The sequence below is a fragment of the Tauraco erythrolophus genome, chromosome 1, assembly GCF_009769465.1.
Source record: "Tauraco erythrolophus isolate bTauEry1 chromosome 1, bTauEry1.pri, whole genome shotgun sequence".
In the NCBI taxonomy this organism is placed as follows: domain Eukaryota; kingdom Metazoa; phylum Chordata; class Aves; order Musophagiformes; family Musophagidae; genus Tauraco; species Tauraco erythrolophus.
Genome location: NC_141465.1, coordinates 4,173,161 through 4,185,589, shown reverse-complemented (window position 1 = coordinate 4,185,589; position 12,429 = coordinate 4,173,161). Strand labels below are relative to the sequence as shown.

Here is a 12,429-nt window from a genome sequence, read left to right as displayed (position 1 = left end):
ATATGTGAGTTTCTAGGTTGTTTCTACTATGGAGTCCTCACTCACTTTTAAAAATAGGTTGAATTTTATATGTTTGCTACAGATTCTTCCCCTCAGGCCCCTTTCTTTGCTTACCAGTCCTCAACAGATGGATCCAGCCTTCTCTGGTTTGTGTATAAGAGGTTTGCTTACCTGCCTGAGGCCTCTTGACCTAATTTATCCCAAGAAAACTTAAAACTCAGCAAAAAAATAGTGTGATTTAATAGGTCTTACTTTCAAGAGGTCAAATTAGTCACAATAAACATCAGTATATGTATTTTTAGTTGGTGTGCTTATTCTTAACACTGAGGTTTTAAAAAGTATTCTAATAAAGGGTGTTATGGCATGAACCCCATTTTTGTTGCAGCTGGGCCCCATCGTATGAGGTTTGTCTGTATGAAAGACTAATTTTTAAACAAACCTTGTCACATGGCTGTCCTGATCAAATAGGTTTTCTGTTCAATTAGTTCTTCTTTTTCCAGGTAGCATGGAGTGGTTCACCCATTCTCCCACTCAAATAGATCTGAAGTGAACATGAACCTCCCTAGCTTTCATTTCTGCAGTTTAGGTTAGATTTATTCCCAGACACCCCTACCAAGAAGGAAATCTTGATATGCTGTGTACACATAGCTCCTGCCACAAAGACAGTACAGCCTGACCAGCCAGAAATGAAGAAGAGGCTTAAAGTAATTTGCCTTTCCTTTTTTTTTTTTTTAAAATATATCTAGCATGTTCATCATCATATGATCTGAGTTCCCTACTGCAGTTACAGATAATCAGGTCTTACTTACTCAGAGATAGGAAGATCTTCTTTCTTGATGGGTCACTTGGGCTATTCTTGGCAGGATTTTAAGGAAATTTCATACTTTTCTTTTGCTCTGTCCCCTTCCACATCATCTAGTCTCTTAGGAAATAGCTGCTGTAGGCACTGAAAGAAACGCTTTCCATGTTCCTTCTGGAAGGCACTGATGTGCCTTCTCCTCAAAAGTCCTTGAGCAGAGAAACCTACAGCTCTGTGAATGCTGTGGATGAAGCTTTGACTCTAGATTTCGCTTGTTCTCTCGACAATTTCATGATTTCCCATGAACATTGTTGTTTTAGTAGGCTAGGGCCCCTTCCAGAACCTCTGCTGTTAGTCTTAATCCAACAACTTGAGGGTCTTAAAAATCAGCCCAAGGGCTTTGAATGTGGCACAGCATGACTAACATATCTGCTTTATGAGTCCCTGCTCAAAAAACTGTGAAGTCAAATTTTCCCTCTTGTTTTGGAGAGGCTCCTTTAACTGAGGAGAATTAGTCTATTAGGATCATTCAGGCTTCCAAGTAACCACTGGCACTTGGTGTATTCCTGCGTTTGGGTTGGTCAGAAGACAAGAGAAGGGACACACAAGAAGGAAGGACCTCTTTACCTCCCTCAGTAAGAGTCGGATAGCACTTCCCTGACCAACTGTGATCGGTAATAGTGTGTCACTGAGGTAGGCACCAGCTTGGGAGCCCTCGTCACCAGAGCTTGTGTCCTGGGCTGCTTGGTAGGGATGAGTCCACCCATGAACTGGCTCTGTTCTCAGTGGTACTCATGAGAAACACAATAATGTACCAGCTGTTTTTTGTTCATTCTGTCTTTGGGTGCTGCCTGATGAAGGACATGTTAATACATCATTATGGTCCTGAGCTTCGAGCAGAACACAGAGCAGGTCCAGCAGGAGGGAAGGTCCAGCCAGGGGCATTATCTCTGCTTTCCAGTCAGATGTATGGGTTAGTCTGTTTTCTTCCTGAAGCTTTCTGAATGAGCAGTGCAGCAGAGTCAGCATTACAGCAGGGGACTTTAACTTCTGCATTTACTGACTTTTGTGCTTATGGCTGTGTGAAGCATTGCACTAAATACACAGGAGTTTCTAGCACCTAATAAGGAAGGGCTCTCTTACTGTTATTGTTATAGCTGGGGTTGTTATAGTACTGGGGACAGGGAGGCTTGGTCCGACCAAGAAGATGAGGGTTTCCTATTCCCATATAATGAGGAAAAATAAACACACGCTTTGGGTCCAAGTCTGGATGTAAATGTTGTGCCTCGGGCTCCTCTCCCAGCTTTAAGGTTGGTTAAGTCTTTGGCTGGTTATGCTGATGGAGTTCTTCTGAAGCCAATGTCAGATTTTGTCAGTGTGCAGATCTAGTCAATATTTGAACTTTATACCCTCTCTGTTGGAGTTTATGAGCTTTAAACTGTGGGTATGTAGGCTTATATGGAAGTGTGAATGCTTCTATGATTTTTTGGCACAATTCAGCGAGGCTGGAGCTCTATCTTGGGGAGGGGGGAGGTTCCCAGGACCTCATGCTTTACTTCATGCTTTCAATTAGAAAGAAATTGCTTCTTTTTCTGGAAAGAAAAAAGAAAAGGGGGAAGAGAGAGAGAATAACCTTACCTTTCTTCCCACGATGTTTCTGTGGCTTCTGGGTCAGTCATTGTCATCTGTCAATGAGCACGGCATGGCACAACCATAGCATATCTTCACTTTGCAAATTGGCTATGGCCACTTTGTGGGGTTTATTTTTGGTTTAACTTGTATTTCTCCCTTTGCTGTACCCTTCCCTTCATCTGCAGAGAGCTTCTGCTATTGTTTCACGAAACTGTCTCCTCTGGGGTGTTTTGTGGAAGTTCTCAGTGTGTATTCATTGGGCATCTTGCCTTGCTTTCCTCTCCTAGTCCCCTACGTGCTGAAGAGCTGTGCGGAGTTCATTGAGACTCATGGCATTGTGGATGGGATCTACCGCCTCTCAGGAGTGACATCCAACATACAAAAGCTGAGGTAAGGGTCATCTGTCTGAGTGCCAGAGGGATTCGGTCACATTGCTCCGTACCTTTTCGCCCTTAGTCCCTCAGGCGTAGACTGGAGCCGACAGAGCTCTACGCTAACGCAGAAAGTGAACTGTCTCTGAAGCTGGTAACAGGGAAATGCAACATTTCAGGGATTAGTCCATGACAAAGAAAAAAATTATGTCCCTCTGCATCTGTTAATGGGAAAGGCCTGGAGGGTCTCAGCACAAACGCTGAGTTGCTCTCCCTCACTCCAAGACAAAGAAATCTCTTTATATCAGTTTGGGGTCCGCTTATGGGACTATGTTAGGGAAACCAGAGGGTAGTTTAAACCTCCAGGCCTGATCCTGGGAGACAATCTGGGCCAGGCTGCAGAGATGTCTCTGCTTTCCAGTTTGTTTTTAATTCTAGCTGTAAAAGAATACTTAGGATGGAGTCCTGGGATGCTACAGCTCTCGTTCACCTACATTGTTATGTTTCCATATTGTTTCAGACAAGAGTTTGTTTCTGACCAATGCCCAGATCTGACAAGGGAAGTTTACCTCCAGGACATCCATTGCGTGGGGTCACTCTGCAAGCTGTACTTCAGGGAACTGCCCAACCCTCTCCTCACTTATGAGCTCTACAAGAAGTTCACGGTGAGACCTTTTGTCGTTCTCATTCCTCTCTCGCAGTGTGGATGTGCTGCAGGTTCCTCCATGATGGCTGTTTGGGATTCACTCCAACGTCCTGGCTTCTGCTGCATCTATATCTGTATAAACATTTCTCAGTGCTCTTCCTTTCTCATCTTGCTCTGGCTCTCTTTCCCTGTCCATGTTTCTGTCTTTCATTTCGTGTTTATTACTCTCAGTTTCTCTGCTGTTTCCTCCCCTTCATCTTGCTCATTTTTTCACCGTGTTGCTTCCCTGCTGTTATTCTTTCTCCACACTGTGCACCTCCTCCCAGAATTACTAATTCTCTTTCTTTTCCTCATTACCGTCCATCACTGAGAGTCTTCTGGGTCACCTCTGGGGCTTGTGATTGTAATCACAAGGGTGCAGTTTCCTCCTCCACATCCCTCCGACAGTCCCTGACACCTGCACAAACTGATGTGTAGAGCACCAACTTTTCTGCATCTGTAGCATTTTTCACACAGTTTATCAGAGTGCAAATGATAACACAGGTTATGCCAGCTATGGCGTATGAGGTCCATCATGACCATGTCACACATGCAGATGGCAGAGGAAAGCGACAGCTGGCCAAGCGGAAACCTCTGACCTCGTTTGAAGAGATAATAATTCAAAGAGTAGTTACTTGATTCTGCAAAACAACCATAGATTTTACATGGATACAGTTGGAGCCTAGGAGCAGACTGCGGGGTAGCAGAAAAATAAGACCACAAAGCCTGAATTTTTAAGAGGGTTGGCTAATTTCCATGACAGATAATATTTTATTAAAAGGTGGCACAGCAAGCTATGCTTGTTGTTAAGGTTGCCTGCTTCTTACTGCTCTAAATCCACTTTCGGTTGTTTATGACACCAGCAAATTTAAATCCAGTCATTCAGGCTGAAATCTTACATGCCAGAGGTGTGAGTTTTCAGCTAAAAGAATTCACCAACTTCTCAAAACAACTGGGATGGACTGTTTTCTCAGTGTTAGAAACATCTGTCCTTTGTTAAGAATTTCTGTCACCCTACTCTTTTCCATTTGCTGGGAGGTGGAAGGGACGGACATCGCCAAAAATGTCAGATGTTACAGACAAGAAGTTTTGCAAAATCATGTCCGAATGAAATGGGAAGTGGCAAGCCACCTTAGCTTCAGGTGTTGCTGTCTGCATTGCCTCTATCCTGAATCAAGCACTTCCAAGTGGCGCTGCTGTGGCATAGGAGGCACTCAGAGATAGATCCATGGGGTCCACGCAAGAAGAAGACATTCTCCAAAGACTCTCTCTTGCCTGCTGTGGGAATGTGCAAGGGGACTTGCTGTAGGGCAAAGCCAGATGGGACCAGTCGAGCAGCAACGTACTATAAGAAGTCAGATAGCTGTTAGGGACAACAACTGAGCTGGGGAACATGAGGTGGGAATTGGCTCGTGCTGCCTGAAAGATATGTGGCAGTGTTAGTTAGGTGCCTTGCTGTTTTGATGCCAGATTTTAAGTAAGATTAAGTATTTCAAGGTGATGTATAGTAAAAACTTGAGCCAAAATTCTGAGCAGATTTGAAAAATTGACATGTATTCTCAGGATAGAGGGATCCTGAGGCTATAGGATAGGATCTCTAAACTAGAGGCAGTCAGGATGAATAGGATCTTGAAAATACAGGGTATTATTCAACCATTCATAGTAACTGATGAGTCTTATTCTTGTTGAAGCTATTTGGCTGGTGTCTTTCTGGCTATCACCACTGATTTATGAAAGAAAAACGCTCTAAAGGAAACATGAAGATTTAGATGGAAACTTTTTTTAGGAAAGAATGTTTGCTGAAAAGTGCAGTTTTGGGATGATGACTTGCAGATTTTCAGTAGATATATTTGGTAAATAGTTTTATTCAGAAACAAAAGGGAAAACATTTCTGTAACTGTCTAAATGTTTCTTTTACAAATACTTTCTAAAGGAAATGTTTCAACATTAAATCAACACATCTGAATCTTAAATAAAATGTCTTTCAGAGAAGGGTTAAACAGCCCCAAATTTAAATTATCATTTCTTTCACTTATGGTTGAGTGTGATGCTTTGGTCAACCTTGAACAATGGTTTTTTAAAATCTTGTGCCAGCTCCCCAAAATATTATCACTTTGGATTGACATAAAAGGATTTTTTTTTTTTTTTTAAATCTCTGGCTTTTTAGTTTGTCCTCTCAGCCACAAAATCCATTATTCATGTAAGTCTAGTCAGTAGGGATTTATAATGGGTAACTCAGCTGACAGGAAGCACAGTCAGATACCAGGAGGAAAGAAAGAAGAAAGACCAATTCCCCAAGGAGCAGAAAAAACGCTGGGAGCATGTGTATGCGTGGGGCATCTGAACAGGGAACGGTGGCAGCTGTGCCTTGGCAGAAGAGCACTGGTAGGAGTAAAGGATGCATGCTAATCCCAGCCTGACTCAGTCGGAGCTGTCTCTGAGATGGGATAGGCTCTACTTTGAGTCACCAGGGTGATTCAGACATTTGTGGCTGAGGAAAGTCAAATTCTTAATGACTAGGGAGGGGTTGGCCTTTTGGTCATCACTATGTCAAGTTGACAGAGGTAACATCCCATGTATGACCTCACTGGCTATCAACTTTTGCAAAACGATGCCCTCTCATGCTCTTCAGCTTGCTGTCTTGCATTCTAGTGGTGGATGCTTATTTCACAGGATAGGTGAGTTGACTCTGCTTGGTTTGTTCTAGCCCAGGCATAGAGGGATTGAGTACTCCCTCAGAGCAAATCAGCTGTAGGAGGCCAAGCCTACTTTCTCTCTCCAGACTCTATTCCACTCTTCAACTAGGCCTTATGAATTGCCCACTCCCAGAATCACCAGCAGAGTAAAAAAAATCCTAAATGACATAAATTCATACCACGATTAACAGATATGTGTTAAATGGAACATTGGTTCTTCCTTGAATTCTGTACTCTACTGCAGTAATCCTGGGTTTTGGAAGGGGCCTCAGATTTCTGACACGTATCAGAAATATAGTTCAGAGGTTTGAATGGGTCATGACCTCAGAGAAGCTGCTATTCACTTGCTGTCTAAGCATTAGGTCTTTGAGACCTGGAAGTTAAGTATGGGAATGAAAATCAGCACGGGGGGAGAAAATACCATGTACATTCTAGTTGAAATCTAATGTTTTAGATGCACTTGTTAAAGTTTATGTTTGTCTCCATCCCCATCTTTGGACAAGGTCATTCAACTGGAAACCTTGTATGAAGATCACAAGAATTCTCATACTTAGGAGTTCTGGGCTGATGATAATAAGAGTTTTTTTTTTTTTTAAATAAAAAAGGGGAGGAGCTGTAGTTCTAGGTAAAAAGTACTAGGAGTTAACCTACCTTTAATTTGGGCAAAACAAGTGCACCTGCATCTCACATACACCAAAACAGTAAGTGAGCTCACTTGTTTTAATTTGCCATCACACCAGTGAGAAGTTCAAACTAGAGGGCACAGATCTCAGTTCCCAGTGTTAGGGAATAAAACATGATTCATATTCATCTCTGACCTTCAAACTGGCAATGTTTGGTTTGCTGGTGGTTGTACACGAGAAGTGATCTGCTGGGAAAAAGACAGTGACCGGAACAGAGATGGCAGCGTGGTTGGTGTGGATGTTGTAGTGACTGCTGCAAGAAGATGCTTCTCTAGTTGTGGCTGCTAATTTCAGGTTCATAATGTTGAAGCGACGGGTGGTTTGGGACGGGTTATTTCCTTCCTTTCCTTTCCTAGCAGTGCTGACGTCTGTCTGTAGGCAAAGCTTCTGCTGGCAGCGTGGGTCCCAGCATCTTTCTTTGAACTCGCTCCAAACTCCAGTGGCAGTAGCGTAGGCAGGAGGAGGTTCCCAGACAGTCATGCATTGTTTGAACTCACTGGTGGTTTGTCGTCCCCCAGCACAAATATTGAAAGGGAATAGCTGAAGAGACGAATACCAATGCAGTAAAGTCCTAGGAATGCAGACAAAAGCTTATCGTGGCTCTCTAAGCTCTTCTTCTGTAGAGACTTGCTCAAGACCAAGATGTATAACCTTGATTCTGCCTAACCTAATCTAATCCTGAGTATAGGAATTTATTAATCTGCCTGGACTAAGGCTTCTCTTATCATAAAAGATGCAAACTTACACAAACAATCCCTATAGGTATCTTCATATGACAGCCAAAATATTGCTTATTTTGAAGAATATGGAACATGTATATACAAGTTGTTTTCATAACAGAGAGCTTCAAAGACTTGCTTGATTTTTAACACAGTTTCAGGGAGAGGGAGTCATTATTTTTCATTTTTTCCATTATTTTCACTTCTCTCTTTCCCTCTCTTTCTATTCCACCCAAACTAAAATTCTATCTAATTAAAACAAAAATTGAAATTCTATTCTAAAATATCTATTCCACCGCCCAAATTAAAAGAGGTAAAAGGAACAACAACAAAAAAAAGACAAGAAACATAACTCCTAGTTGAAGATCTCAGTCCTTAAATGCCCCTCTTCCCCAAACATTGACCACTGTGTCCCAACGTGTGGGAAGGAGGTACTGTGACATGAAACAACAGCGCAGCAAATCTCTGCTGCACTGGGGACACAAAGCAACTTCTTCTACCAATAGCTCTGCAAGCTAACAAGAGAGCATTGCCTCTGAGACGGACTGTCTCGTGTGATCCTCCTTATCCCACTTCCTTTTCCCCTGAGTCCATTGCCAGGGTGGACTGTTTCCTTCTATCTCTGCAGGAAGCTGTATCGCGCTTCCCCGAGGACGAGCAGTTGTCACGAATTCAAAATGTCATCCAGGAGCTCCCACCATCGCATTACAGGTGAGAATGTGTCCACCAAGGTGCTGAGGAACAGTGTGGTGACCCTCACCATCAGGCAATATTGCCTGAAACAGTGCTGGAGTTAATTTCCAGAAGTCAATTCCCAAAAGCTGACTCACCATTTCCAAATCTGACAACAATATAACTGGCTTTTAAATCTCGTTGAACAAACTGCTGTTAGAGATAGAACAAGCCCTCCCTGTCACAGTCTATCATCCTCCTTCCCCAGGTATGGCACTCTTGACCAGTGTCCAGGGTGTGATGATGGCACTCTTGACCAGTGTCCAGGGTGTGATGATGGCACCCTTGACCAATGTCCAGGGTGTGATGAGGAGAAGATAATCTTCTGGAGGTGCTTGAGCAAGAGCTAAGCCCTCAGCCTTTGCAGCATCCCAGATGTCTACCGTCTTCTTCGCACCCATCATGCTAAGGACTATTTCATTCATGCCCCATCCTTGGCCACCCCAGAGCACAGTTGTTCGGGTGCTCACTGCCATCCCACGTAAATGCTGGTGCTGTAAATCCTCTGTCCTCTGGGGCCTGTTGAGCCATTGCAGACACTGCCTTCTTTGAGGAGGGGACAACCTTGAGGCCAGGGTGGGGTCTGAGCCTTGCTGTCCCAGTGGGCAAGCATCGGTCACTTGACACGTTTTTCTTTCTTCACGTGAAACCACTGCAGAACGCTGGAATACCTGATCAAGCACCTGACTCACCTGGCCTCCTTCAGCAACATGACCAACATGCACACCAGAAACCTGGCCTTGGTGTGGGCTCCCAATCTCCTCAGGTACAGTAGAGCGTCCTCTCGTCCAGAGCACTGTGCTGAGCTCCAAGGGGAGTGCCAGCGCCTGAGCCTGGAGACCCATCCCCTGAGGGAAGTGCAAGACAGGGAAAAGCAGAACAGCTAAAGGGAACAGCAGACCAGAGCAAACAGCTTTTAAAAGGAGAAAAAATTCTTCCAGGTTGAATAATCTGAGGTTTCACTGCCAGCATCCAAGGAATCTAGTGGTTTTGTGTGTTTCTTATAATATAAAAAAACAACAACAACCCAAAAAAGCTGTTATTTGCAAGTTGAGCACATTGATTTAAAAACGAGGAGTTAGCTCATCATTGTGGAACGGAAATGACATTTCTGACAGTGCCAGTGCTTCTGCAGTGGGGTGGTGAGGGATAGCAAGACTTGGAAGGGAGGGCAACGGGGCAATAATACCACAGGCCTGTGCCCAGACCTGCTTGCGCAAATGTGAGATGAGTTTGGTGGGCTTGAGATGGTGGCTAGTGTCAGACCTCAAGACCACCAGCTAGTTTGTCATGTTTGCTATGGCTGGCACTCTGCTGGGAAGAGGCGTGGATAAAATGCAGGCAGAGGTTTGGCTGATACGTTGTAGAGCTAAGCAGAACAAGAAAAAAAAAGTAACTGGAAAAAAAATTTTGAAATATTTTATATGTTTTTGAAATTCCTTTCCCTGCTCATCCCATACCCAAGTATTGAGAGGAATGAACTACGCAGGAAGAGTCCAGGACTGCAGCTGGGCAGGAGAGGGGTGAAGGCAGAGCTGGTGGGAGAAGCCTGGACTGGCAGAGGACAGGAGGAGGGACGTTGGCTAGAGAGGTTCAGGGCTGAAAAACATTCTCTAAAGAGTTATCTCACCCTTTAAGTCACAAAAGAGGCAGAGCAGGTCCTGAAAACGAATCAAATGTTGACTCTATTGAATATCACAGAGTGGACCTTTACTTCTGAGACATTTTCATTCTAGCATCTGTCCTTGTCAAAAAAAAACCCTGAATTCTGTTTCCTTTTGCAATCTTTCCTAAGTACAAGTCCCAGGGAGGAAAAGAAAGGAGCAAGCAACACAACTGCAGTCTCCTTACAGGGTTATCCTCTTGGCAATGCCCCAAGCTATTATCTAACACACCAGTCATTAACTTTACAAAGGATCCATTGCCCAGAGATAATTTCTTCAGCAACACTTTGGCATGTCAAGATAAGGAATGTTTCTTTGCTGAGAGCAAGAGTGAGAATGTGGGAGTGCAGGGGAGCAGAGAAGGCGGCTACTGAGGCACACGGCAAAGCACTGAAAGAATTGGCGTGGGGAAGACCTGAGCAGGGTTCTAAGGGATTTCAGATTGAAGCATTGAGTAGGGATCTGGAAGCAGTGTTTGAAGGCTCCTGTGTTGTCTCTCAGGCTCAACTTTGAAGGAGCTAGAAGAGGAGCAAAGAGGGAGAAAAATGGAGTTCGAGAGTCACGGTTTTATCTACTGCTGAAGAAAACATAAAAGCTACGTAGGGAAAATTATACAGGCGGGAAAGAAAGAGAGGTAGGAGAGGAAACAGGGAAAATAATTTTAATAAGAGTGAAAAGGCAGAGGCAGGATGAGGGCCTGTGAGGGAGGGAGAGCAAAATGTGCAGCAAGAGTGGGGAAAACATCCCTGTTCCAAGCCTTGCAGAAAGCAAGCTGGTCTTTCCTTCCCAGGGGCTGTGTGTGGCAATGGTGGCTACTTGTGTACGTCTTTCCTCATGCAGGTCAAAGGAGATTGAGGCAGTTGGCTGCAATGGGGATGCAGCTTTCCTGGAGGTGCGAGTGCAGCAGTTGGTGATCGAGTTCATCCTGAATCACGTGGATCAGATCTTCAACAACAACAGAAAAGCCAGCTCTGCAGAGAACACTGGTAACAACCTCCCCGAACCACTCCCTGTGTCACTTGCCGTGTACTCCAGCTCTGACTGTACCCCCTTCAACTAATGTTTCAAGCATATCAACCCTTACCATCCTCACAGGCTCCTCCAAAGACACCTTGAGGCCAGTCCTTCATTACTCTTGTCCTCTTCATCCCTGTCTCCAACATTTTCTTTTTGAATACTAGCCTCCTTCAGTGTGCTCCCAGATTGCCTTATAGCTCATTTTTTTTTTGCATGATCTCATCTGGTTTAGCCCTTTCCACAAAAGGAAAACCACTTGGTTGCTTCTCAATTCTGGTTTAAGCTTTCTCTCTAAGCCCATCAGCCGCAGTCTCAATTCTTCTCTCAGGCTCCCCCAGTTATAATTCCTCATACCAACGATACCTGCCCTGTGGCCACCATACCCACCCAAGTCAGAGGCCACACTCCCAGGTTAAAACTTGTGTTCTAAAACTCATGTCTTGTACCTGGGGACTTTTTATAAAATAGATTTATTTTTCTCCTGGGACATCAACAGTTTTCAGAGATGCTGATTTTGTTGTTTAGTGACGGATTTGTTGTCGAAATGCTTTTAAGTCTAGGAAGTGAGAGGGCTTGGATCTACGGTGACCTCACATAATTTTAGAAATACACATCTTTCTGTTTTACTCTCTGAGAAGACTCGTGATACCTTCAGAAGTGAGGGAGTAACCACCTTTCCGCTTTCCAGCCCTGTGTCAGCTCGTTCTGTTCACCCTTCCCTTAATATGTGGCATTCTCTGCTAGTCCCTGGAGCTCGTGTTTCCAGTGCAGTGCCCTGCTCAACCTGTAACATCCCTGCTCTGCCAGAGCAGGTGCCACTCCTATACCTTTATTTATGCTCTGGCAGAAGACACGGAGTGAAAAACTGCTCCCGTACTGCCTTAAACATTGTAGTGAAACACTGGCTAATAAATTCCAAGGCTTCAGGTTTTACTGCAGGTCACTGGCCCGAAACTGGCCCAAGTGTGATAAGTGCTGAACACTGCTGGCCTTTAGCAGACATATGGAGTCAAGAGAGGAACATACTGATGGTCTCAGTTGATTTCTTAGTGGGAAAGTGCTTCAGCAGCAGGGTTAAGTACTGAGTGGTCTCCAGAGCCTGCGCTTCCTTCATGCACCTTGAGGTGGTCTGTTTAGAACAGGGCTGTTATTGGGGTGGCTTATAGGAAGCTGACTTTGTCACTGGCCGTGTAAACAGAGACCTTCATTTGCCAGGGCTGCCAGGGCTATTGGTCATACTGCTTTCCATAGCCCTGAAATGCATTAGCAAGGTCAAGTAATGCTGGTTTTTAGAACAGTCCCCTTTCCTAGAACAAGACAAGGAGAAAGATGTGGAAGTGAGAGAAAGAATTGGGCATCAGGCTTGGGCTGGGGACTGAACTGCTCCAAAATGTGGAGAGGGAGGCAGGAAGGAGGGAGGAGAAAGGGACA

At 44.4% G+C, this 12,429-nt stretch overlaps 1 protein-coding gene across 3 annotated transcripts in view; it reads left to right on the top strand.

Moving 5' to 3' along the window:
* The window catches only part of ARHGAP31 (Rho GTPase activating protein 31), a 58,233-nt gene that overhangs the window by 34,885 nt on the left and 10,919 nt on the right, over positions 1–12,429 (top strand). For all 3 annotated transcript variants that reach the window (XM_086615952.1, XM_086615884.1, XM_086615837.1), the window contains exons 2-6: positions 2,719–2,821; positions 3,323–3,467; positions 8,214–8,296; positions 8,976–9,083; positions 10,822–10,967. In XM_086615952.1, the coding sequence (XP_086472078.1) occupies positions 2,719–2,821; positions 3,323–3,467; positions 8,214–8,296; positions 8,976–9,083; positions 10,822–10,967 (585 nt within the window). The remainder of the gene's footprint in view (positions 1–2,718; positions 2,822–3,322; positions 3,468–8,213; positions 8,297–8,975; positions 9,084–10,821; positions 10,968–12,429) is intronic.